At 51.6% G+C, this 25,332-nt stretch overlaps 4 protein-coding genes across 6 annotated transcripts in view; 2 read left to right on the top strand and 2 right to left on the bottom strand.

Moving 5' to 3' along the window:
• Window positions 1-2,703, top strand: part of LOC109523882 (uncharacterized) — an 11,117-nt gene extending 8,414 nt beyond the window's left edge. The window contains exons 24-31 of the mRNA XM_019883322.1: window positions 3-79; window positions 154-422; window positions 522-667; window positions 754-1,057; window positions 1,144-1,315; window positions 1,462-1,727; window positions 1,823-1,932; window positions 2,334-2,703. Of these exons, the coding sequence (XP_019738881.1) occupies window positions 3-79; window positions 154-422; window positions 522-667; window positions 754-1,057; window positions 1,144-1,315; window positions 1,462-1,727; window positions 1,823-1,932; window positions 2,334-2,612 (1,623 nt within the window). The 3' untranslated portion in view covers window positions 2,613-2,703. The remainder of the gene's footprint in view (window positions 1-2; window positions 80-153; window positions 423-521; window positions 668-753; window positions 1,058-1,143; window positions 1,316-1,461; window positions 1,728-1,822; window positions 1,933-2,333) is intronic.
• Window positions 2,704-3,172: 469 nt separating this feature from the next.
• LOC109523946 (integrin alpha-M-like) lies at window positions 3,173-11,850 on the bottom strand. 3 transcript variants are annotated; one of them, XM_019883457.1, is made up of 30 exons: window positions 11,681-11,850; window positions 11,198-11,391; window positions 10,723-10,820; window positions 10,516-10,586; window positions 10,316-10,430; window positions 8,990-9,117; window positions 8,760-8,902; window positions 8,534-8,684; window positions 8,308-8,458; window positions 8,105-8,178; window positions 7,917-8,031; window positions 7,556-7,692; window positions 7,266-7,412; window positions 6,970-7,179; window positions 6,693-6,826; window positions 6,309-6,451; window positions 6,079-6,233; window positions 5,866-5,994; window positions 5,709-5,782; window positions 5,499-5,640; window positions 4,855-4,953; window positions 4,583-4,662; window positions 4,432-4,518; window positions 4,289-4,358; window positions 4,115-4,213; window positions 3,931-4,011; window positions 3,752-3,862; window positions 3,544-3,657; window positions 3,369-3,479; window positions 3,173-3,294 (listed from the first exon to the last, which is right to left on the bottom strand). In XM_019883457.1, exons 2-30 carry the CDS (start codon window positions 11,350-11,352, stop codon window positions 3,196-3,198), a joined length of 3,423 nt encoding a protein of 1,140 aa, XP_019739016.1. In that variant the 5' UTR covers window positions 11,353-11,391; window positions 11,681-11,850; the 3' UTR covers window positions 3,173-3,195. The 3 variants fall into 3 exon arrangements, with proteins under 3 accessions (XP_019739016.1, XP_019739015.1, XP_019739017.1); XM_019883456.1 differs by having other exon boundaries at window positions 11,198-11,300; XM_019883458.1 differs by lacking the exon at window positions 10,316-10,430 and having other exon boundaries at window positions 11,198-11,300; window positions 11,681-11,849.
• A 1,816-nt stretch (window positions 11,851-13,666) lies between these two features.
• On the top strand, window positions 13,667-16,902 carry aldoab (aldolase a, fructose-bisphosphate, b). Its single transcript, XM_019883542.1, has 7 exons — window positions 13,667-13,778; window positions 14,538-14,656; window positions 14,888-15,154; window positions 15,288-15,448; window positions 15,585-15,843; window positions 16,264-16,463; window positions 16,565-16,902. The coding sequence occupies exons 2-7, from the start codon at window positions 14,545-14,547 to the stop codon at window positions 16,655-16,657; spliced, it is 1,092 nt and encodes a 363-aa protein (XP_019739101.1). The 5' UTR covers window positions 13,667-13,778; window positions 14,538-14,544; the 3' UTR covers window positions 16,658-16,902.
• A 375-nt stretch (window positions 16,903-17,277) lies between these two features.
• LOC109523999 (prostasin) lies at window positions 17,278-21,275 on the bottom strand. Its single transcript, XM_019883562.1, has 6 exons — window positions 21,167-21,275; window positions 20,431-20,448; window positions 20,165-20,327; window positions 19,386-19,654; window positions 18,037-18,185; window positions 17,278-17,953 (listed from the first exon to the last, which is right to left on the bottom strand). Exons 1-6 carry the CDS (start codon window positions 21,216-21,218, stop codon window positions 17,651-17,653), a joined length of 954 nt encoding a protein of 317 aa, XP_019739121.1. The 5' UTR covers window positions 21,219-21,275; the 3' UTR covers window positions 17,278-17,650.
• Window positions 21,276-25,332: the final 4,057 nt, after the last annotated feature.

The following is a 25,332-nucleotide window of genomic DNA, read 5'->3' as shown; positions in this document are numbered from 1 at the left end:
AGGCGTGTGGTCACCATGTTTGTGGCGGTTCACTCATTAACAGAGAGTGGGTGATGTCTGCCGCCCACTGCTTCTCCAGGTGGGTCATCCTAATGTGAATGCATACGCATTTCTTCTGCTTTGGCCAGCTAACCTTTGGCATTCTGGCTGTAGCACAAGTACCTTTGGATGGGAAGTTTCCCTTGGTCGTCAGAACCTGCTAGCAAGCAACCCAAACGAAGTGACCAAGACTGTCGCCACCATCGTTTTGCATCCGAACCACAACCGCTCCAGCCATGACAATGACATCGCTCTTCTCAGGCTCTCCTCAGCAGTCACATTCACCGATGACATCAGACCTGTGTGCCTGGCAGCCAATGGCAGTGTGTTCAACAATGGTACCGACAGCTGGGTCACTGGTTGGGGAAGAGTTCAGGAAGGAGGTAAGGCATGTCACGGACAATAAAGTCATATTTTCTCAAATAAGACGCGAGGATGACCTTTGTCGGATGAGTCTAATCTACTCCCACTGTACTTTGTAGAGTCCGTCCCCTTGCCTAAAAGGCTCCGAGAAGTGCAAGTCCCGGTTCTGGGAAACAGACAGTGTAACTGCCTGACCGGAGGCAGCTCGGTCACAGACAATATGATCTGTGTGGGGGTCCTGGAACAAGGGAGAGACTTTTGTCGGGTAAACTACTTATTCTCATTCCCCCTTGGCTCTGGAAGCGGTTTTGCATGTTTCAAAAGTAACACGATTCCGCTGCATGCCGGCAGGGCAACTCAGGAGGTCCGATGGTGAGCGAGCAGGATGGTGTCTGGATCCAGTCTGGAATCGGCAGTTTTGGCTTTGGCTGCGCTCGGCCCAATCTGCCCGGGGTCTACTCCAGAGTGTCCCGCTACCAGTCGTGGATCAGCTCCCACATCGGCTCGGACGAGCCGGGCTTTGTGCAGTTCAACTCCGGCGGGCTGGACGTTGACAGCAACTCCACTTGCCCTCCACCTCCTCCTGAGGTTGCTCCTTCAGAAGAACCGGATCCCATCTCAAAAACGCCAAGCCCAACACTACCAAGTCCCACCGGTGAACATCTTTTACTGTATATGCTACACCTGTGGTCTTTCCTCACTACCTGTGTCATTCATTCACTCTTGGTTTGTCTCATTTAGGTCACGTTTGCGGCACTGCACCTTTGAACAATCGCGTAAAAAGTGACCGTGGATTGGTCGCGGGTGGAACGTGGCCTTGGCTCGTCAGTCTCCACAAAAACGGAGCGTACACCTGTGCGGGAACTCTCATCTCTTCAAGCTTCGTCCTCACTTCTGCCGAGTGCTTCTCCAAGTATGTACTGCATTTGAGCAAAGTAGTGGACTCTCTGAGTGACGTACTTGACTTGAAAACCGAGGTGCCGCATTTCGCGATCTGTTCAAATTCAGAGGGTTTGCGCTCGAATGCTTTTGTTCTAAGGCCATATATGCTGCGTACAGCCCCGCTCCAAATGCCAGTGACTGGACCGCATATCTGGGACAAAAACTTGTCAACGGCGTGGAGGAGTTCCAAGTCTTTTCAGCGATTGCCAATATTGCTGTAAGCAAACTGCAAGGTTCCAACGTCGCCGTGCTGCAGCTAAGGGAAGACGTCAGCTTCTATGAATACCTCCAGCCTGTGTGTTTGGACATCAGCGGTGCCGTATCCTTCCCTTTCGGAACCCGGTGCTGGACGGCTGGCTGGGGGCAGGCAAACGAAGATCCAAGTGAGGACGCCGTTGGCGTGCAAAATTTGTACGGGGCTTGGATTCTCTCAAAATGGCCCAAAATATATCAACGCAAGCTTGTGTCCTCTCTGCAGGCGTTGAGAAATCTGCCGGTCTAAGAGAACTTGAAACTGTGGTCGTCAGTTGCGGGAGTGCCGCTTCCGATCGGGAGAACATTTGTACCTCTTCTTTGGACCTACAACAGGTGCATTCCTTTTGTCCCCTTTTCCGGCCTTCTTTCGCTTTGGGCTAAACCCGATCCAGGGATCGCAGCAACAAATACTCCTCTTCGGGCCGGGCTTGTCCTCAGCATCCTCTGCTCTCGGTCCAACTGTCTGCAAGCCTTCCCTGTCCGCAGTCATCATCTCCTCTTTGCTTCCCACCTGGTGGCACCATTTCGAGCAAACGTTGCTCCTCTGAAAATGTCCAAACCAGCTCAGCGTGGCCTCTCCAGCTTTCTCTGCTAACTCTCCCGTCTGGGCTTTACCTCTGATGAGCTTATTTCCCCATCAAGTGTACTATGTAAAAAAAAACAGGGAACTTACGTTTTTTACGCAAGTTTGGATGCATGTATGATGCCCTTCCCTGGCGTGATCCTCTTTGTAGGGGGATGTTGGTGGCCCTCTGATCTGCAAGGCAGACTCATCTTGGTTCCTGGCAGCCGTTGTTGCAACAAGTGGTCGACCCCCCCTTGCCGACATTCAGGTCTTTTCCAAAATGGCGCGTTTTGGATGCTTCTTGAAGGAAACGGTCGGCGACCTGCCGTCTCCTGCGGCTCCCTCCTCGGCAGGAGCTCCAAGTTCCTATGGGTGCTCGTTCCTTTCCTTCTCTGTGGCTTGGACCTCCGTCTACCTGGCCTCACGCGTGTGTCATGGAGCAGCTTGAAACTTTTCATTGCTGCTCTTAGAATACAATGTCGCCACGCAAAAGCACTTAATGCGCTGATCAGGTCATGACTTGGAGCTTCAAGTGTGCTAAAAAAGCGCTACGAGACAATTTGGCTCCTTTGGAGTCCCAAACTGCTTTGTGGAAACATGTTGTCAAGCCAAAGTAATTCAAGTCCCTTTTAACTTTTTTATTGTTATTGTGACTCATTTTAACAATGAAATAAAATGCATCCTTAACATATGAAAAACATACTCGACATATTTTCAAGACTTTGTTTGAACACGTATGTTCTTGATGTCATATAAATTCAGATTCAGATTCAGAAAACTTTATTTATCCCCGTGGGGCAATTGGAGTGAAATGCAGCAATTTGTTTCAGCTCTTCAACACAAAATAGTGTACAAATGTCATTCTGTGTGTTCTCATGAAATTCTCTTGATCGTGTTGTATGGGCATCGCCGACAGGACCAATGATCTCTGTGTTTTGGGCCGCTTCAAGCAAAAGCCTGTACAACCCCCCCCCCCCCAAAAAAAAAAAAACCAAAAACAAACAAACAAAAAAAGGGCAGCAATTTTGTTACTACTGCGTGAGTGCGCGCTCGTCATGCACCGGGCCGCCTGTGTCTGCACCGTCGGCATCGTTAATCATTTCCTTGTATTTACTTTTGAAAAATCCAGCCTATGAATACAAAAAGATTGGAATATTATTATGTGTGATGATAACCATTTCTTTTCATGCCTTTATTTTCTCACCTTATAAAGGACAACTGAGAGGAGAACCAGGATAGCCAGCCCGCCTAAGGAACCGCCAACAATCTCTTTGGTGAAGTCCGGTTGAGGGTACACTTCCACCTCTGTCTCAATCTGAAATTCCCAATAGCATTTGCGTCCATACATCGGAGCCGTTCCGTTCTTGGCGTAAAATTACCTTGCGTGCCGGAGGGTCGTTATTAGATGATGGCGAAAAGAAGATATACTGGTTCTCGTCATACTCCAGACTGGCCGTGGTGGTCAAGATGAACTTGGCCCTGTCGAGTCCGATCTGTTTGAGCAGCAGAGCAGACAGATGGGCGGTGCAACAAAAGCGCTTTGCGTGCCTTGACCCCCCCCCCCCCCCCCGCACGCTAAGGCACTACCTGCTGGATCCAAGCCGAACTCATATTGGCTGATATTTTGTACCGTTTGCCCTCCAGCCTTCCCATAAAGCGAGGACACTTGAACACCCTGCATGTGGCCACCGAGCAGTCCTGCGGGACATTCAAGGACACCATTCGAACCGGTTGCCCAAAATCAAGGGTCGCGCCGTTTGTCTTACCAAAATCTTATTTTTTTGCAGGTGACCACGCCAATCGGAGACATTGGCTTGTTCGTCGTTGCTGTACTGACAGTCTGGAATCTGAAGTGAAGACAGTTGATGTCACGTCAACCAAAAGTGCTCACCCTTGAAAGTGAAGGTCTGCGCAAACAGCCCTCTTTGGAGTAGCGATGCGACGTGCGACCTGCAAAGAGCTCAGATTGGCCCAGATGTCCTTTTCGCCAAGCTTCACGGGCACCCTGATCACCACTGTGACATGAAAGGCTCGGACGTTGTTGGAAACCTAACACAAACCAAGTAAGAAATTAACTCAAAGCCCCCCCCCAAAAAAAAAAAAGCCCTTTGATCATTACGGTACCAGAACGGTTTGCTCGACCGTTTTCTGCACGTCATTCTTTCCAAAGGTGAAATTGACGTAGCTTAGGGAACTGAAAAGAAATGTCTGATGAGTGGTACGCTCAATGAATCCTCTCCCATTGTCACGACCGTCCAAATACGCACCTTTCCATCGTGACAAAAATGCTGTACTTGACGCCAATGTCTTTCTCTTTGTAAAGTTGGCTTAAAGCCGAGTGCCGCTGGTTACTGCTGTAAGGGAGACAACAGTTGAATTGCGCAACATATAACATGCGCACGGGTTGAGGAACTCGACCTTGTTGCGTTTGCTGTGACCGAAATTCTGGAGTCCAGTCGGCTGTTGGTTTCGATGCCGTACGACACCACAAAGACGGCCTGAAATGTCAGCGGATAAGAACGATTTATTTGGAGCATTTTGAATACCGCCACGTATGGTTCTCGCAGATAGTACGATCGGCCATTAGAAGAACGGGGGAAGCTACATTCATCCATGTTGTCATCATTTCGAAAGGCGTGCGGTGCGCAACGCGAAGTCGCCTCGGCATTTTTACATGGCACCGAACTCACCGATGTGTTGCTTCTGAGAATGGGCTTGTCAACGGTGCAATCTGTCTTTCCCCGAGATAGGCCACTTTCGCTGTCCAAGGAGTTGCACTCAATTCGGCCCTTTGTGGAGAAAAGAAATCCAGGCTAGCATCTGTGTCGATTCCCAGTCATCCGGGTCGTGGGCCGTCTCAAACGTTGAAGAGAGTCGACCGGACTCTTCCCCTTTGTTGATCATTTGATCATTGATCTAAAAGGCTTCTTCAGTTGTAGATTTTAAGAAGGGGCCACCGGTGTCCAAATGCCGGGGATGACGAAAGACCACCGGGTTCAAGGAGGGCCCCAAAGAAGCCATCTCTTTGAAGAAGGAGAGCCTCTGCCTTCGCGGAGAATGAGCTGTGCCTGTTTGCTCTTTCCCCAGCAGGCAGATGCGAGACGACGGCCGTTCAGCAGTCATGCCGGGCAACCGCAAGAGCAACAACTCCGATGTGAGCGCACCCTCCAAAGGCACAGCCACAGTTACGCCACACTCAAAATTTAGAACTGAAGAAGCCGCTTTGGATTGGACCGCCACAATCTTCCTCAAAGCTAAAGCACCACCATTTTACGAAAAATCCACAATCGCAGGTAGCCGGAGCGGAAGAAGTCCCGCTGATGTCGACGCCTACCTGCAAGACGGCAAACTTCCTGAAGGAGAACTCGGCCGGGTACGTAAGAACAACGAGGGCGTTGTACGCGTCTTCCCCCAGGTTCTCCACAGATACGGTGACGTTCAAGAGTTCGTCAATGCCCACTCGGACCTCCGACGATCTGCTCCGCCATGAGAGAGGTTCCAGCATGGCAGAAGCAGAACTCGCAACGTGCGACGAGCGTCTTACCTGCTAAAATTGAAGTCCAGCTGGAGGTTATCCACACATTGTTTGTCGAGGCCGCAGTTGATCTCAAAGGCCAACTGGGGATAGCCGACAACGGGTGAAAAAACCGCGCAAGGGATCCGCAAAGCTGGTAAGGCACGATCGCGACAAGGCGACTCACCGGATGAATGTTGGCCGTCTGGGCCTGGGCGGCCAGACTGGGGCTCAGGGCGTTGGCGGCGGCGGGCAAGCCTTCAAAAGTGAATCTGAGCTCATTGTAGAGCGGATTCAAGGCGTCTTCCGGGCAGGGCTGCGGACGCCGGCGCGGTGAGCAAGAGACGAGCGAGAGGCGGGTGAGCCTTCAACGAGCCGTCGGCGCCGTCCGACAACTCACCTCGATGAAGAAGTTGACATTGAAACATTGTGCCGCTGCCAAATCCAGAATGCGGGTCCCGCTTTTTTCTCTGTTGTCCTCACTGATGTAACCTCGGTTGTTGGGCGCCTTGCGGGTCGCATCCAGCGTCAGAGTGTAATTAACTCTGGCCTTGGCTGTGACATTTTGGAGTCGAAACGTTAACGTGATGCGCACGCAAGCGGTCTAACCGAGACCGGAGAATTAGGCACCTGTTGGCACGCTGGAGAGTGCGATCATCACAAAGCAGATCTCTGCCACAAAGTTCTTTGGCTTGTTACAGTCGGCGTTTTTCGTCGAGACCTGTATCGGTGCATAGGACAGCATGCTTTCCACCGTGACGATGGGCTTGGATCTGTATGGGCAGTCCGGTGAGCCGACGGTTACTAGGTCTGCTTCGCAGTGTGATCATGTCCCCGCTTCGAGTCTCGGCTCGGGGCGATGGGGGTGGGGGTGGGGGTCTCTCATGCGTGCACTTGAACGCGTCACATAAAATCAACGCTGCGACAGTTAGGAAATGCTGCGAGTCATCGCGTGTGACTTGCCCAGAAGCCGCGACCGTAAAACAACGAAGCGACAAAAGGAGAATCCCGTACCTGAGTAAGGTGACGGTTCCTTTCGAACCCACAGCAAAGTCGGGCAGGTTGTCCCCGCTGAGGTCCGCAGAGGACTGGCTAATGGACATGCCGAAGAACCTGAGTCCCGACCGCAACTCTGAGCCAGCGATCCTCTAGTTGAGTGCAAAAGTGAAAAGCGATCAACGAAAAGCGTTGTTATTTTTTGGTCATCATTCCACAGACACGGCGTACAGAGTGCCAGCACTTTGACCAAGTGCCCGGGAAAAACAAGTCATTGATCGACTTTGTCATTCACCTGTGAGAAAGTAGTCGAGATCCCCGTTCGCTCGCTATGAAATACGTAGACGGCGCCTTGTCCGTCATCCTCCAACGGCGCCCCGACCGCCAAGTCGTTGAGTCCGTCCGAGTTGAGGTCGGGCAGTATGGCGAGGGAGGAGCCAAAACGCGCTCTGGGCGACCGCACTCCTCGGAGGACGACCGGAGAGTCGAACCGACACTCGACTTTCTGCTCGATACGTGAAGATGAGTCGGGATCGCTGGGATTGATTTTCGAGGGCGGGTCCCAAATAAGAGCATGTGGAGGTGGCTCACCAAACCAATCATGGTGCAAGCGTAAACCCTCCCCTCTCGATCCTCCTCCGCAAACATGGGGGCAGAGATGAGGATGACATCCGTGCTTGCGTCCCCGTTCACGTCCATGGCGCAGACCACCGCTCCGAAATATTCCCCGATCTGATACTGCAGCGACAACAGCGACTGTTGTCATACGGTGCATGTGCGCAGTCTTTGAAGTCATCGAATCATTTTTTTTCAATTCGTCGGTGAGCAGAACTCTTTTTCTTCTTCTGTTGCCGGCATCAGAGAACGCTGCGAGTGCTTACCTGCCATTGGAAGGGGTCTATCGTTTGTTCAAGCCTGTTTTGGGAAATCACCATCACAACTCCTCTGTGTAGATACCTCGGAGCACCGACGACCGTCAACCTCGCGTTGCGTGTTTGGGCAACTGTTAGCGAATAGCCTGAAATTGAAACGAGGATCCAGCAGACGGTGCCGTGTTTATTTTGCTCTTGCTTAATAGCTCGTACCAAGTGGTGAAGAGAAATAAACACAGCTCCAAATCTAAAGTGCATATCGAGTCACACCGTGAACTTTGCTCGGCGAAAAGCAAGTCGAAAGAACGTTGCCAGCAATTTAAACGGCGGTGCAATGAATCCAGCTTCAAAAATCTTGTCCCGTTCGTACCGAGATAGCTGTCCGGCGCAATGCTCATGGGCAAATAGGCGCTTGCTCCCTGGTCGGTGTACGTTTGGAAGCCTCCTCTCCATTCGTTGGCCCCGACAGCCGCGATCTGTATTCCCTGGAAGGATCGCGGAAATGGTCGGAAAGGCCCCAAAGCGATTGAGCGTCGCGTGCGGGCGGCTTTGTCGTACCCCGGGCACGTAGGCGGCGCTGAATCCCTGCTGAGCCATCTCCAGTTTGAGGGTCTCGCCGCTCGATTGCGAGCCTGCCGGAATGACATCAACGTGGCATCTTGTCCTTTCAACATTGCATCATCCGGAGGACAGATAGCCGCCCCCTCGTGGAATGGAAGGAAAAAACAAAACATGCCACGATGCAAAATTTCCGTCAGTACCTTCAATAGCGAAGATGCTGTCCTGCAAAGTCTCCCGTATTGCCTCGAGCGCGGCAAAGTTCTCCACTTGAAAGACATGCTTTGCTGAGGGAGAAGATGCGATGGCGTTCAGCTCCTGCTTCGCATTCTCATTCTTAAACGCACGGCCCACCTTACCAAAAAAATTAAACGTCAATAATATGGCAGCATTTGAACTTACGGTCGTCACGTGTGAAATCCAACTCACTCCGATGGCAAATCGACCGATGTTTTTCCTTTCGGCTGCAGTTAGCGCCGACGGCAAGTTGTGATGGTCGCCAGATTCTCCGTCTGTAATGACGATTAGAATCTTCTTCACATTGGGCCTGGAACCTCTGCTTGCCACAAATACATGGTCCCTGTAACCAACACAAATAGCACTTTTCAAGAAAGATTCTTTTCTAATCGAGAGAAACACTCAACAACAAACTTACACAACGCTTTGGATGGCTCTGGCTGTGTTTGTCCCTCCTCTGATCTGTTTGATTCCATTAATATAATTTCTCCAGCTGTTAACGTTGAAGTTATAAAAATAATTATGGATGGTGGGATTGTTGGAGAATTGGACGACAGCAAACTTGGGAGGAGAGGAGAAGAAAAAAAAAAGACATCACTGAAAACAAAACATATCCATCCCAAAAAAACCAAACCGTCTGTCTCTCACCTGGGAATCTTTGTCCAAAAAGGAGCCAATGAGATTACTGACAAACGTCTTCATTTGTCTAAAACTTTCCGCGGCCACACTCCCCGAGCCGTCCAGGAGAAATGCGATGTCAGCTTGATTTTTGCACACTTGTCGAGAAAAAGAACAACGCTTGTTTAGAATCACACTGAAAAACCGTAGCATTCCACTCCACGTTTGGTCTTCAAATGAATCCGAATGGGGCTGGGTCCACCCGACAATTTATTTCCATTATTTGCTTCCCCAAAATGGCTTTTGTCATCGGGATGCATTGGTGGAATGATCTGTGGTTTGCCGCAACGACTCCCTCTGTAGCACCCTCTTGTGCCTCAAATAGGAATTGCAAGAAACAACCGCACCAAAAGAAAGACAACCGATCAAGGACAGCGGGGCGTGACGGAACAAGGCGTCGATCATAGCCGACGCATCCAAACCGCCTCGCGCTGACCGGTTCGTTTTCTTGGGTTTCAGGAGCTTTGCTGAACCTACGTTGGAATATCTCCGTCCAGGAGCGGGGTTGGGGGGAAAAAAACCTTCCCTCGTTTGCCAACAACTGGGCATTGGATTCGTGAGGTAAATCATTCATATATTGAGTACTCGTCTGTAGCCGCTGTGTGTTAAAATGCTCAAGTGTTGTCGTCGTAAAGCCAACACGTTTAGCGCACTCCTTGAGTTGATGTCGTAAACATTTATGGCTTGTACATGAGCAGGGACAGGACTTCAAAGGCCGTTCGGCAAAGATCAAACATTTGCGAGGTGGCTTTCATGCCAAAAGTGTTTTGAAGGCAAGGCTTGATCAAGATCAAATTGTTTTTAGCCAACGTGAGCGGGGTCTTTCGTTGCCCCTTTTCAACATCCGGCCTTCAACTTTTCCAGGACGAAGAGGGCACCTGATCAAATTCACCGCACGAGCACATCACAGCGCGAAGGGACCTCAGACGGCCAAAGAGGATTCGGCAGTGAGGCGCAATTAGCTCAACAGGTACATTATCGCTGTTTCTTTTTTTTTTTTTTTTTTTTGATAATTTTAGCAGGTTTCCCAAAAAGAAAACTTGAAACGGATAACATTTGGCGGAGCAACTCCAGTGCCAATCAGCCACGCAGCCGTGGCTACCGATGGCTTGTTTCTAGTGCTCTTGCCAGCAGCGCAATTGTCGAAGGTGGCGAAGGCTTGTCTGCAAACGGCCATGTTGGAGATTGATGCTTGCCCGTGTTATCGAGGGGGCGGCTTTGGTCAGAGACAGGGATGAGTCAAGTGAGGCTCCCCTTCCAAATGCTCGTGAGCCATTTGAGCAAAAAGTCAAGCACCGTCCAGAGAAGGCGGCAGGGGAGCTCCGACGCCATCCATACGGTCGATCTGCAAGCACGCGCCGTTGTACATGGTGATGCTTCCACAGTCTTTGGGGATGGTCGGACCGCATGCCTGCGAGGGGATCGGATCAGTGGCGCGATTGGGCGGAAAAAAGACAAATACACAGGCACTGACGTGCAAAATGGCCGCGACTCACCATGGCGGCTCCCGTGGACGGATCCAGTGTCATGGTCAAACCGAGAGACATGTTGACGGCAAAATCGGGCACTGTGAGGAAGGGAGTCATGATTTCAGAGCTACTTCAAGAGCACGGGCCAACTCAACACTTGCTGAGAGCCAAATGTGAAGGCAGCGGTGATGGCGCTCTCACATCTAATGGCCCCACGTTGCAGGATTCGCTCACCTGAAATTGGCAGCGCGGTGCAGGACTCCGTGGAGCATTTCCAGATTGTCCCTCTTCTGTCTTGTGAATCCTGATCAAGGGGTGCGCTGACCAGCAAGCTGTTCAAGTACAACCATTCATTCTCAGTTCTTTTTTTTCTAGTTTCAGGCAAGAGCAAATTGGGAACAAAAGTCTATTTTGCAGGAAAGGGAGCGGCATGTCTGCTATTTCATGCCAGCCCTCTTGCGAATGAGCCACTTGAGCTTCTGCGGAACTCCAACCTCAAGACTCAATGACAAGCAGGTACTTGTAGGTGAATATGACATGACTGGAAAAAGAAATCGATAAATCCAAAGGACTCAGCACATAGGAAACGCATCGATAAGACGGCAACAACGGCGATAAGTCAACAAGAGCAGCAACCCGACGGACCGCACGAGCGAGATGTCAACGCATCACAAAGGAGAAGACGTTTGGATCCAATTCCTTCACTCACTTGGCTTGTCTTTGCACGATCTGGTATCCGAAACTTTCCGCGGGGTTCCTCAAGGTCTTCCAAGCCACGGGGTCAATATTGAAACCAAGTGTACTTTTCAACACTGCGGAGAAGAAAACAAGAACCAATTGTGTCGTTGCGGCATGTCGCTCCATATATGGTGTGGTGAAGGCTCCTGCCACCGGCAAGAGACACCGTTGAAAAGTTAAGAATCATGGACGGACGGACGGATGGATGGATGGATAGCAATGACAGATCGATACCACAGTCTGACAGATACAATAGCGAGAGAGACAAATACTTGAGATGGATTGATATTGTTTCGAATCTGCATCTCATCGAAGAAACAACTTCTGCTGGTTGTCTCCGCATCATTTCCAATAGCTCAAGACCAGTGTGTGCCATAAGAGGGGGGGGGGGGATATATATCTCAAAACAGCCAGCAAGTTTCTGTGCATTCAAATAAGGAGAGACTTCTCTTACCCGTCATGAAAATTGCCGTCGAAGTGAGCCAGTCCATCGTGTGACTGCACTGAAGCGCTCCGAGGCAACAGCAAGACAGGAAGGTGTCAAAGCCAAAACGTGCCGTCATCGCCAGAAGAGGCGCGAAGGGGAACTCGCACGGCCACTCCCGTCCTGCTTCGTGACAACTCTCTGAAATCAACCTGCCCCTTCCGCTCTTGTTTTTGTTTTGTTTTTTTCAACATTCACAGTGTTTGATCTCGCTGACGGAGCGCTGCCAGAAAAAGATTGAAACTGACTCATGATTGTTTCATTCATCACCAAATATACCAAAACGACTCGCTTCGTTTCTCCTTTTTGCTTTTACTTCCTCTGCGTGGTCTCATTCTATTGTGGGAACGAGAAGTTGCGCATTGCGCCAGCGGCGCATAGGGCAGATGCTTGGGCAATATCCCCCTCGTCACTTTCTTCGTGACTTAGTCGGATATTTCAAACGGTGCGGACCTCCCGTGTAGGCCCATCGATGATGTGCGGTGACGAGCAGACCACTTTTTTCCCCCCGTTTATTTTCCCCTCCCTCCCCACCACAGAATTTGAGGACACAACGATTCGTTATCGCGCTCATGCCTGATCTGTGGCTGTGAAGGGTCCTTCAAACGGGGGGTGGCCGCAACAAATGTCCGCTAGGGGCTGACCTAATGGAAAATGTCAAGTGAAATGCCATTCGATGTCAGAGAGGAAATTGGCTTGTGGTGGTTGTCCGGGAAATAATCGGAGCTGCGCACGTTGTCTGGTCAAAACCGCAGCGACATTTTGTCAAGTAGGGCTTGCTGTCTTTTCTGAGAAAGTGAGGCGCGTGCACATTTTTCCCCACCCCTGCCGTCAATATAATATTGTATTTTTTCTTCCGCCCGTAGAAGCGTGTAACGCGTCAGCACAGCGACCGGTGCCATAAGTCACTCTTAAGTCATAGGGGGGAAAGAATTAAAAAAAAAAAAAGCAACAAATAGAACGGCCATATCAGTGTTGCAAATCTTCACGCCCACGTGCAGCGTTCTGCTCGGCGACTGGCCGATTGAAGCTCCCTCAACTGGATGGGGGCGCAAGCGTGACCTTTACCGTGCGCGCCAGCCGACCGACCCCGACTTCTTCCCGCCGAGAAAGGACGATGGGTAAAGGTCAAGGGTCAGCTGGCTCCGCGTTGCCGCAAGCGGGTTAGGATTGCAAAAGGAACGTTCAGCGTCTTGCACGTAACGCGAGCTCGCCGCTTCGTCAATGAGGTGCCGCCGCGCCTCTCGCAGTCGACGACACGTACTCAAAGCTTGTCTGCCGCTTGCGTGTCTTTGCGGTATCGAGCGGCGGGCCTCGACCAATCGCAAAGCTTTTGGCCCATTGAGAGCGTTGATGGGATTGTGACATCATCAACTCTGCTCAACAACCCGGCTTGAAGAAAAAGTCAGGTGAAGAAAGGGCAAACGAGAACACTCAAACAATACGTCAAGTCTATTTAGTACTCGAAGCTGCTGACACCCAACATTGAAATAAAATGTGCTCAAACAATGGTTGGATTAAAATGTAGTGCACATGAATGCCATTAAAAATGGTACCTAAATAAACGTCAATGACAAAGCCTTTTGAAAGATGAAACGCAACTACGTTGCTGTGACGGCGCTTCTTTCTCATGCCACTAGAGGGAGCCCGCGTAGCAGTCCCAGGACCCGTTGAATCGCTGTTCGATGGGATCGTGGCGTACGCCTGGCAGTTCTGTTTGAGTGGGGCTGGGGGTCCCCCGTCGTCTGAGCCAAATGCCGAGAAGCTCCTTGTTCACAATATGACCTTCCTTTTGCTCCTTTCCTCCAGTGCCGTTTCGCCCTCACCCGAGTGTTGGCCACCTGCCCCCAAGCAACCGCCGCCGCCGCCGCGCTCCACCCCGAGACGCGCTGAATGTCACGAGCCATCTCCGGTTGCGTCCTGTTCTTTTTATAGCCCGGCAGCTGAAATGTGAAGGGTCACGCCGGGAGGATAAATACGAGGGGCAGCCGGCCCAGAGGCTGTCGCAGACGAAGGCCGCTTCTCTACCTCCCTCGTTCTTCTCCCAGCTCTCCTTCTCACCTCAAAGGTATTGTGCCCGTTTTTACAAACAAGCTTGGCTGCGCCCGTACTTTTGCGTTCCACTCGCCACGTCGTCTCATTTATTACCTCCCATGTACTCACTTCCAAAGCCAAATGTGTGTGAGCAGAATTTGCGCAGGCTCTTTTATGCATCTGGCTGAAAAGTGCCAACGCATGCACGCAGGCTAGTGGTGAGGCGCATATAATCGGTTTTCGGCGGCGACCACCAATATTGAGCGGGTGAGCTATGACTCTAGTGCAAGATTTTCCGTGTATGAGTCGTTCACAGAAGCCCTTCGTCAACCGCGCGCTACCCTGGTTGCTGCTTTCTTGTCTTCAAGTCTATCAAGTCAATGGTTTTCCCTCCTCCAGTTGCATGCGTGGTCTCTGGCGTGCGTCGTGTCACACTCACTCAGGTGCTAAATCGGAGTGCGCCCATCGCTGCCGCCGTCTATATTTAGACCAGTGTGGTGGTGTCGGGGGGGCGGGGGGAAGCCAGGCCAGACCGGGCCCGCCGTTCCATGCAGGCGCACGAAAGGTCACGGCTCCGGGGAAAGAAAATGCAATCGGTCAGAGGCCTGCTCGTGGTCGTCGCGCATGTGCGAGGTGGGGTGGGGGTGGGGGGCTGCGGGCTGCCAGAAGAATGAACAAGCCGAGTGCCGTTTGTCGCCCGGGCAGGATATCTTGCGCCTCGACGAGGATGCGCTGCGAGTCGTGGGCGGTCCCTCAGCATTTGAATCTGCTCTGTCTGTCTCTCCCTGACCAGAGTCAAGATGCCTCACGCATACCCCTTCCTCACTCCTGAGCAGAAGAAGGAGCTCAGCGATATCGCTCACAAGATCGTCGCTCCCGGCAAGGGAATCCTCGCCGCCGACGAGTCTACCGGTAAAGATGACCGTCTCGCTCTTATACACCCTGCGCAGGTATTTTCTTTGGAATCGGACGCAAATAAGTGTCAACGCGTTTTCTTCGATCCAAGTCTTTTCCAAAGGTCTTTGAGCCACGAGTAAATATCGTAAAACCATGAGCGAACTTGGCAGCGCGATAGGCAGAAAATGAAACTGAAACTCCCCTCCAGAAATCCCAATCGCCATTCGTCCATCGGGTCGTCTGCAGGTAGCGTCGCCAAGCGCTTCCAGAGCATCAACGCCGAGAACACGGAGGAGAACCGGAGGCTGTACCGCCAGCTCCTGTTCACCGCCGACGATCGCGCCGCCCCCTGCATCGGCGGCGTCATCCTCTTCCACGAGACCATGTACCAGAAGACCGACGGCGGCGTGCCCTTCCCCCAGCACCTCAAGGAGAGAGGCATGGTGGTGGGCATCAAGGTCGACAAAGGGGTGGTCCCTCTGGCGGGAACCAACGGCGAGACCACCACTCAGGGTGAGCCCCAACCGGAGTGGGCCAACTCGCGTGCGGAAACGAGAAGCGATTGATTGTTGCGTTGGGTTGTTTGTACTTGCGGGGTACCTCATGGCGTGACCCTTTTTTTATTTTTGTTCTTCCTTCGGTGCAGGTCTGGATGGGCTGTACGAGCGCTGCGCCCAGTACAAGAAGGACGGCGCCGACTTTGCCAAATGGCGCTGCGTGCTGAAGATCACCCCCACCACTCCCTCGAGACTGGCCATCATCGAGAACGCCAACGTCCTGGCCCGCTATGCCAGCATCTGCCAAATGGTACGGCCGACCTGGCTCCGCCGAGTCGTTATGCCGCGGCCGCTCGGGTCCAAACCGATGCGGCCGTTCGGGCCCCGTCCGTCGTACATCAACGAGCGGGCGCTTTAACGCCGCCGTCTTCTGCCGCCTTCCTCAGCACGGCATCGTGCCCATCGTGGAGCCCGAGATCCTCCCCGACGGCGACCACGACCTGAAGCGCTGCCAGTATGTGACGGAGAAGGTCCTGGCCGCCGTTTACAAGGCTCTGTCCGACCACCACGTCTACCTGGAGGGCACTCTGCTCAAGCCCAACATGGTCACCGCCGGCCACTCCTGCTCCATGAAGTTCAGCAACCAGGAGATCGCCATGGCCACCGTGACCGCCCTGCGCCGCACCGTGCCCCCCGCCGTCCCCGGTGCGACAAACGCCTCCACTTTCCTGTGCTTTTGCGGGACATGAGGGTATTTGCGCTTCCAACGAAGGCCTCGTTTTCGAGCGGAAAAGGCGCAACGTGAGGAGAATCAACCCCGCTTTTATTTATTCCCGACTTTATTCTCCTCTCGAGGTGACCGTTGTACTTTTCCTCCCGCCAAAACGTGTGTGAGGATGACTTTTTGGGTTGTGTCGAGGACTTCGTTCTCTCCGTTGTTCTCGCAACCTCACCCTTTTTCACATCAGGGTGCACAGGGTCGCCGTGTCTTGAAAAATGGCTTCCCTGGACCTCGAAACGTTTTGAGTGCGACTCTGTTGCAAACACATTTGCGGGGTCTGACACGGGTGCGTCTTCCCCGGCCGCCGCCGCGACTGAAACGGCTGTTTGACTCTCCCCTCTCAGGCATCACCTTCCTGTCCGGCGGTCAGAGCGAGGAGGAGGCCTCGGTCAACCTGAACGCCATGAACCAGTGCCCCCTGCACAGGCCCTGGGCCCTGACCTTCTCGTACGGGCGTGCCCTGCAGGCGTCGGCGCTCAAGGCCTGGGGCGGCAAACAGGAGAACGGAAAGGCGTGCCAGGAGGAGTTCATCAAGAGAGCTCTGGTGCGTGTCTGTCGGCGCTTGGGCGCAAATGTCAAAAATAGCCGTCCATTGTTGCTGACCTCCGTCCCGGTCTGTTTTTTTTTTTTTTTTTCCTCTGGCAGGCCAACAGCCAAGCGTGCCAGGGCAAATACAGTTCCTCTGGAGCCAGCGCCGCCGGCGGAGAGTCCCTGTTTGTGGCGAATCACGCTTATTAAAGCGCTTCCCCCGCGCGCCACGGCCGGCTTTTGTCACCTCACCGCTGGCCTCGAGGCTCCTCCTCCTCTCCATTTGCCTCCATTCCCTCGACCGTACGCCGATGATTCGACACCTTTTCTCAGGTGAATATTTCCACACCGTTTCTCCCCCCCTCCACGAGTTGCCCTACTTTTCATCGGATCGATTCCATCAAGCGCAGTCATGTCCTTGATAGCGGTTCAGTGGAATAAAGCGTTGACCCTTCTCTCCTGTTTGACATCCTTCTTGAAGAAATGCTTGACGTGACGTGTATTTATTCATTTCAAAATCAAGTGTCAGGGTGATTATATTTTTGGGGGGTTACATAATTGGTGGGGGCACAGTATGAACCCGGCTACACGGCCATCCCTTGTTTTCAGCGTAATAATTCCAAGTCATTTCCCATCATTGGGCAAATGGACGTCGACTTCATCGATGAATCACCCATTGTTTATTTCAAGCCCGTTAAATCAAATCAAATCAAAATTGCAGAGTGGGGGGTTACATAATTGGTGGGGGCACAGTATGAACCTGGCTACACGGCCATCCCTCGTTTTCAGCGTCATAATTCCAAGTTATTGAGCAAATGGACGTTGACTTCATCGATAAATCACCCGTTCTTTATTTCAAGCCCGTGAATCAAATCAAATCAAAATTGCAGAGTCCAATTGTGGCTTTTGCGCAAGGAGTCACATTTGATGCATTCCATACTCATGATAAAATCAGAAATGTAAAACAGGAAGGTGAGGCGCCCGCACACTGTTGTCACAATGGCAAAGCTCAATCACTGGACGCAAAGCACATGGAAAGAAATGTCATGGGATGCGATTCAAAAATCCACATTTCAAGACAACGAAAAAAAAAATAAATGCAGCTATCCATTCGCCGCCATCCGATGCAGTTAGATCCAAATGGTCAGCAGCAAGGGGAAAAAAAAAAAAATTCAGCTATCCATTCGCCGCCATCCGATGCGGTTAGATCCAAATGGCCAGCAGCAAGGGCAAGACGCCGAAGCTGGAAAGAGTCGCAGCGGCCGAGGAGCTACCTGTATCGAGCGGGCACACAAAGCTGGCGTCTTGGTCCACGCCGGTGTCGGTGTAGGTGACAAAACTAATGGCGGCCCCCGCCACTTGCGCCGTAATCCAGTCTTGGTAAAAGGACACGCGAGCGAAGACCTCAGGGAAAAGCCCCGTGGCGCAGGGGATGCCGAAACTGGCCAGACCCGCCTGGATCCACACCGAGCCTTGCTTGCACTGCACGGGTCCGCCCGAGTCGCCCTGCAAACAAAACACATTTTGCAGGTGACGCTGAGAGCGAGCGATCAAACCAGTCCGAGCACGCCCCATCATAAGACAGAAACCTGGCAGATTCCTCTGTCCAGCTCCCCTGCGCAGATCATATTGTCGGTGACTTGTACGTTTTCCACCAGGGTGTAGACGCAGCTGCACTGCCGGTTTCCAATGATGGGAATTTCAACCTCTTGCAGCCTTTCAAAGGCCACGAGCGGCTCTGCGGGAGAAAAGAAAAGTCATTTCAACCATCGACGGGACGGCAATACCCAACACCGCTATCGGAACGCTCTTTTGCTCCAGAGCCTCGCCTTGATTTGGTTTCAAAGCAATTCCACTGTCGAGCACCAGATGGCGGCATCATGCTGTTTTTTTTGGACACTCGATTTGAAAGAGCAGGCCTAAAAAGAGCAAGTCTTAGACTTTGTACTCGCTTTTGCTGAGGATTATTGAATGGCAAATCTTCTTCAGTCCTGCTTTGTACCCCGACAGGAAGCAACGGCTGCAAATTCATTTGATCATCTTCATGTTAGGCCTTCATTATTGATGTGCATTGTAATAGGGCAAATCAACAAAGGGAGGGATTAGTACATTTTTGTTGGTGTCATTGCACCGGCGTCCTCTCAATAAAGCCCCCCTGCACCCCCGAGCTTGGGTGACTGCTTTAGAGCGCCTTATTGTTGGCTGTGAGTGCACACATGTCCTGGAGAGAAAGGGTGGGGGTGGGAGCCTTTTTCCGTTTCTGAAAAAGTGCTCCCGGCCACGAGCGGCTCTGCGGGAGAAAAGAAAAGTCATTTCAACCATCGACGGGACGGCAATACCCAACACCGCTATCGGAACGCTCTTTTGCTCCAGAGCCTCTCGCCTTGATTTGGTTTCAAAGCAATTCCACCGTCGAGCACCAGATGGCGGCATGCTATTTTTTGGGACACTCAATTTGAAAGAACGGGCCTAAAAAGAGCAAGTCTTTCACCTCGTACTCGCTTTTGCTGAGTATTATTTAATGGCAAATCTTCAATCCTGCTTTGTACCCCGACAGGAAGCAACGGCTGCAAATTCATTTGATCATCTTCATGTTAGGCCTTCATTATTGATGTGCATTGTAATAGGGCAAATCAACAAAGGGAGGGATTAGTACATTTTTGTTGGTGTCATTGCTCCAGCGTCCTCTCAATAAATAAAGCCCCCCCGCACCCCCAGCCTTGGGGGACTGCTTTAGAGCGCCTTATTGTTGGCTGTGAGTGCACACATGTCCTGGAGAGAAAGGGTGGGGGTGGGAGCCTTTTTCCGTTTCTGAAAAAGTGCTCCCAAGACGGTTGTTTTTGGATCGATTTTTTTGCTCGCTGACTTTTTGAACTCTCGTGAGCGATTCCGGTCAATGCGCGTGAATGTTGAAGAAAAGTGTGATGGTAATACTCGCCGTCACTGCTCAGTCTGCCCCATCCGGTGCCCCAGCACCTGGTGCCGTTGTGGAACTGGCTGGAGTTGCTCGCCATGCAGATGGGCCTGATGAAGTCGCTGTACGTGACGGGGCTGCTCAGCCTCATCAGCGCAATGTCATTTTGAAAGTTTTGATCGTTGTAGTCGGGGTGAATGATGATTCGGGCCAACGTTCGGCTGACCTCGTTCGGCCCCGTGGTACTTTGATTCTGTTTTCCAAAGAACAGGCGCCAAAGTCGAAGGTCCGTGCTACGTTTGAGAAGGGGGGGAGAAAAAAGGGTCAATTTGTCATTCATTGTGCCTTGTCCCGCTTTTGGGGGATTTCGGCGCCCAGTCGGCTTCTTTTAGCATCAAAATAGCCCCAAAAGTGGAAGTACGAATGTCGCGGGCATTCTATGTCATCACACGTTTCTGTTCTATGTGCACCCAGTCGTCTTCTGAGGAACATTGCATTTGTGGAATCTGAAAGGAGCAGCCGAAGCCACCCGCTTGGACTCCTCTCAGGGTGGCGCCCTCTGCCGGCGACTGCAAACGACATCGGAGCTTGCAAATGTCAGTGTGAGCTCAGCCGCCGGGCCTGCTGGTGTGCGAACGCTCGTAGGATGAAGTCTCGTGCAACAAAGAATTTAAATGGATGGAATATGAAATGATGTCAGTCATGACTTGACTTGAACTCGAGCTCATTCCGGAGAGGGCCCGCGCGAGCGCTTTTGCCAGCCAGCCACCTGTGACTCGGCTCCGCTGGGGGGGTGACCTTACGTGGAAATGCAGTGGGCCGCGGTGAGCACCCATTCCTCGCTGATCACGCTCCCTCCGCAAGTGTGATTCCCGTTGACGTGCAAGCTGACCTGCCAGGGCCACGAGCCCGCCGGGGCATCGTCGCCTCCCACGATCCTCGGGTTGAGCGGCGCCGTTCCGCACTCTAGGGCAGCGGGGGGGGGAACAAAAAAAGCATTGGTGGCTCTGGGATTCGGCGATGGCCAGAACTTGTGGGGAGGGGGGACCGAGCGCAATGCGCAACCTACCCTGAGCTTTTGAGCCACCTATTGGAAAGAGAACAACAAAGTGAGTCAGTGGCACGATTCACTTTTCAGGGCTTCGGGGCACGTTTGACGGCGTTAATTTGATATTGGACGGCTTGTCGGTTTTTCTTCTGCTTCCGAGCTGAATTTGAAGTCGACTCGCGGTGCTACCAAAGGAATTGAAACAAAAATGACAAGGAAACGACCAACAGAGGGAGACCGAACGGGAAGCCTGGCGGTTCGCTGTTTCGTGCCCGTGAGATCTTTAGACTCGAAAGGAAAACAACAGGGAAGACCAGGAAAAGAAAAAAAAAAACCTTAACAGGCACCAACCGTTCTCCTCATTCTTGAAAACAAATGATGTCGCTTTATTTTGCCCCCCGCCCTCGCCCCCAAAAAAGAAATTGAACGTGGACCCTGAATTTTGGACAAAATTAGAGCACATCCACGCTTCAAGGAAAAGTTGACCCATGAAATCAGAGCAGATTCTTTTTTTCTTTTCTTTTTTTTTTTTTCTTTTGAAAATGAAGAATGAATACAAATTTCCGGTCAAGCGGCATCTTCGCGCCCCTTTGAATTTCGGGACACGGTGTGCGATCCCTGCGCCGAATCATTTTTCAAAGAGTCATCCAATATTTCCCGGGCGAGCTGATCTTGGACCATTTCGAGCGGCGGCTTCCTCCCAATGACCTTTCGGAACGGAAAACGAGAGCCCCCATCCGGTCGCGCGTGCGCCCACCTTGACTTGTGAGTAGCAGAGCCCAGAGGAGAGCCCGCGTTGTTCGCAGCATCGTGTTGTTCAAGTGCAGGAGGAAGCTCGCTTGCTTGTTTTATTTGCTCGCCCTCCCGCGTCTATTTATACAATAGCCACTCCTGCGAAACCGGTTTGTGTTACCCCAACGTGTGTTGTCACGCCGTGCAAGATTTGCGCCGAGCACAATGGCATATCATCTGAACAGGTCGTGTTTTCCAGCCATGCGTTTCAGGACTCTTGTAATAGGATGTCCACGGCCCAACTTTGAAATGCGCTCCGACCGGTCTCGACTGTCTGTCAACCTGTCTCACAATCACATCGCGACAATGTGCTTTGTCATCATTGCGGTTCTCTGTACTCTCCACGTTGTCAGCGGAGGCGGGGAAAAAAAAAATAATATCCGCGCTTTCTTTCGAACAAAGACACTCTGGTGAGAAGTAGAAATAGCGATGAGCTAAGTTCACTTCAGTACATGCACGAGTCATCATGATTGCGGCGAGGCCACAGGCCTGGCGTCAGGAAAGATGAAATGATGAGACGCTGATCGACAACAGGAAAATGAATGGAAGGCGACTGGGGGGGGGGGGGTGGACAGTTTGGAATTCTTTTGAATTGCGTTTGTTGGCTGAGCTGCTGCCGTCCGTTGTGTTGGCTGGCGTTTGGAACTCCAATTTCGGATCAAGGTGATATTTGCCACCTTGGCCTTGCCCCGCCTCCAACGTCTAGCCACAAGATTAGGTACACTTATGTACGTCTTCGAGAGCGAAAATCGTTCAATCTGTATTCGAAGTTTGAATCAATTGGAAAAAAAAGATATATTTATTCAAAAATTTTGAATGCTTCACATTGAGATGTAGTTAGCTGTTTACAACCTTGTGACATGATTGGTGACTGATCACTATTGAGCAATGTATTTAAAAAACAAAAAAAACAAATCTCTGGCTTCACTTGACAGCGTCTTTAGCTAAAGACCTTGGAATGATGTGTCAATCAAACGTCAGCAACATTACCTTTTGTACGGACACCTTTTATCGGGCCTCGTAAGACAATCTTATCTTGGTTTTCTCTGTAAAACACTCAACCGCCTTTTCCAATGCACACATGCCCGCATTCAGTTTGGCTCACTCAAAGTTGTCATGCATCCGTCACGTATTGCGAAATGACTTTCGTTTTTGCCATGGGCCTGCGTGCGTGCGTGTGTGTTTGTCATACTTTGACATCTTTTACTCGGGCTCTTTCACGGGTGGCGCTAACAGCGAAAAGCTCTTGGCTGACTGTCTGAAAAAAGGCTCAAGGATCAGAGTTTGGGACATCTTTTTGGTTCAAATGACTCATGTCGGCAATTCAATTGGCCTATTAGTTTGAAGCCCGTCTCCTTGAGGTTCGGCACTTGCAGATTTGCATATTGCCTGTTTTTTCGTTCGGTATTTGTTCATATTTCTTAAGATTTACGATTGGGCTTTCTTTCTTTCCATCCCCTGTTGACTGTAAATACGTGTCCCATCAAGATCTTGACAAGTGTGAAAATGCAGTTAGCGGGAATCAGTTCCGCTCCACCGGTCGCTCCGCATGTTGACTTGATGATCGAGCCTTCGGCTTGATGAAAGGAGCAAAGAATTTTCAGACAAAGAAAGAAGGAGGAAAAACAAAGAGATTGCGTGGCAGCTTGGCATGCCAGCGCAAGATAGCCAGCGCAAACAATCGCGCGAAACACAAGTGCCCCCTGAAAGTGCTTCGAGGTGCGGCCCTTCAAAGTCAAGTGGAACAAGTGAGCCGCCACGCGGCCCCGTCTGGGGGAGAAAAAAAAAAACTAACCATGTGCTCAGACTAATTAGTTTTGGAAAGATGGTTTGTTTTTGGTGCTTAGCGTGTCGTTTCACTTTTGGTTGTTGTTTGTTTGAAGTGCTCAAAGTAAAGCTGAGCGGCGGTGAGGCGCAATCAACATTTTCCACACGTTCTCATGCCAGGCACAAGGCCCGAATAGTTCATGCAACTAACAAACTAACGCAAGCTAAAAGCGCTCTCACCCAAAATGCAAACTTCCTGACACTGCATTTGATGTTCCGAAAATGGTTTCTGAGCCCTCCGTCGAGGGCCCGAGCAAAGAACGTGAACGGTAACAGCAGGTCGGAAGGAGTTGCAGTCTCACAAGAGCGATCGGCCACTGAAGCTCGGCGGGATTCCCTTTTGTTGCCGGCAACGCCGCGCCAATGGCAAGTAGGCCCGCAACCTTGGCCCGAGGCCACTTTGAATTTTAAGCGAGCGCTTTTGGCCGCTTGACTCGTCCCTCCCAGCTCATCGCGCTCCTTCTCACTCCACCGGGGACGCCTCCGCATATCACAGGGCTCCCGTTTTGCTGCCCGGGGGGGAACTATACGTACTTGTTCTTTCCCGTGCGGCAAGTGGAGCCCACCCCCTGTCGCCTAGCGACTCCCTATATAAGACCGCAAGAGGGCCCCGCGATAAGACGCCGTTCTGGAGACAAGCCCGGCCATGCGGTGTAAAGTCCTCGCCTTGCTGCTCTCCTTGCACCTCATAAACGAGGGTGAGTATTGTGTCCTCCTGGCGCAAAAGCCTGCCTTGTCGTTTGATTTTACGCCGCTGGACTCCAGTCAAGTGAGCAGGTCGCGTCTGACATCGGAAGATGGCCTTTTCTGTTCAGGAGGCATGTTTGACGCCAAGTCTCTGGCACTCGGCTGCGTGTGTGTGTGTTTTTTTCCTGCTAGAAATGCTGTGATAAGTCTTTGGTGCGCTGATGTCCTGATCAGGGTTGACTTGCGTTTGGGATGATGAATGGCTCAAAAGAGGAAGGTGGAACACCTCGCATTGGCGCTATTTCGAGTTGCGGAAAACTCGGCGTTGGGCTACTTCATGTTGAGATGCTGCGGCGCCGCTTTGGATCATCTTGCAAGTGGCTGCGTGTGCTTGATGCTGAATGTTGAGCTGCATTTTGATTCTTCCGAAATCAAAATGTCTCTCACTTGACACTTAGTTTCATGAATATGAGAGCACGACACGTCAATGGACTTTGCCGTGCTGTTTTCGTTTTATGTTTACTTTGATGGTCAACGACCACCGGCAGCGGTTAAATATATCGAAATGTATTTATATATCGCCATGTTTGAGGAGTAACGGAAGGATCGCTCGGATCGTCCGACGCTCACACGTCGCGCGGGCGCGGCCTTTTAAAAGTTAAAACAACATTCGCCTCCAGAGCGTCAGCTGTCACTCGCTCGCTTTGTGGCTGGCAAACGATGAGGTCAGGGGACGCGCAAACTTTTCCACGGCACGCTTTTATGTTTGCTGACAGGTATTTATTGCGCCGGTTACTAATTAAGCTCGTCGGCGAAAAGGGGTTGGCTGAATGGCTTTATATTCCCTCAAGAACGGGGCACTCATTGCAGCCACTTCAAAGCCAGGATCAAAAGAAAGAATGTCTGAAAGAGCGCAATCCGGGCTTTTGGCGTGTGTTGACGCAGCGCGCCCTCCAAGATGTTTGGAACATGACGTTGTTCTTTCCATGTGGTCAGCAACCGCCGTCTTTCGTCATGTCCGCGTCAGAAAAGTCTGAACTCGTCTCTCCTTGTCTTCCCTCGACCCCAAACGGCCTTTGTCTTAGCGTCCTGCGGCGAAATACGAGCCGGCCCCAATACGAACGCCAGCCTCCCTTGCAACGCCAGCCTCGAGTTGGACAAAGCGGACGAGGCGCTGCTGGAAGTCATCTGGCTGCGCAACGGCTCCTCCGTGGCCTCGTTCAAGAATGCCACCGCTCGGACAAAAGACGGCTTCTTTTGGACCACGGGCCGTTTCCTCATCGGGGACTTTTCGGTGACCGTCGTCGGCGTGGGCCTGAGCCTGCAGGGCCTGTACGAATGCACGGTCCGCCGCGACTCCGCAACGCTGCACGCAAGCGCCGTGACGCTCAGCGTCATTGGTATGTTGGCGCCGCTTTTTCTTGTCTTTTTTTTCCACAGGCAACAGCGCAAACAGGCCCCCTTGTTAAAACGGCAGATTTTGTGGGGATGAGAAATGTGTCAGTCGCCAAAAGGGGACACAATTCTCTCTCAATTGAGTTGGACAGGTCATAGGTCACAGAAATGAAGAAAAGCCTTTCGAAATGGTTTCTTTTGGGCTGGTTGGTTTGTATGACA

This window comes from Hippocampus comes, unplaced genomic scaffold (assembly GCF_001891065.2).
Source record: "Hippocampus comes isolate QL1 unplaced genomic scaffold, H_comes_QL1_v1.1 scaffold367, whole genome shotgun sequence".
NCBI lineage: Eukaryota > Metazoa > Chordata > Actinopteri > Syngnathiformes > Syngnathidae > Hippocampus > Hippocampus comes.
This window is presented reverse-complemented; position numbering and strand designations above follow the sequence as displayed.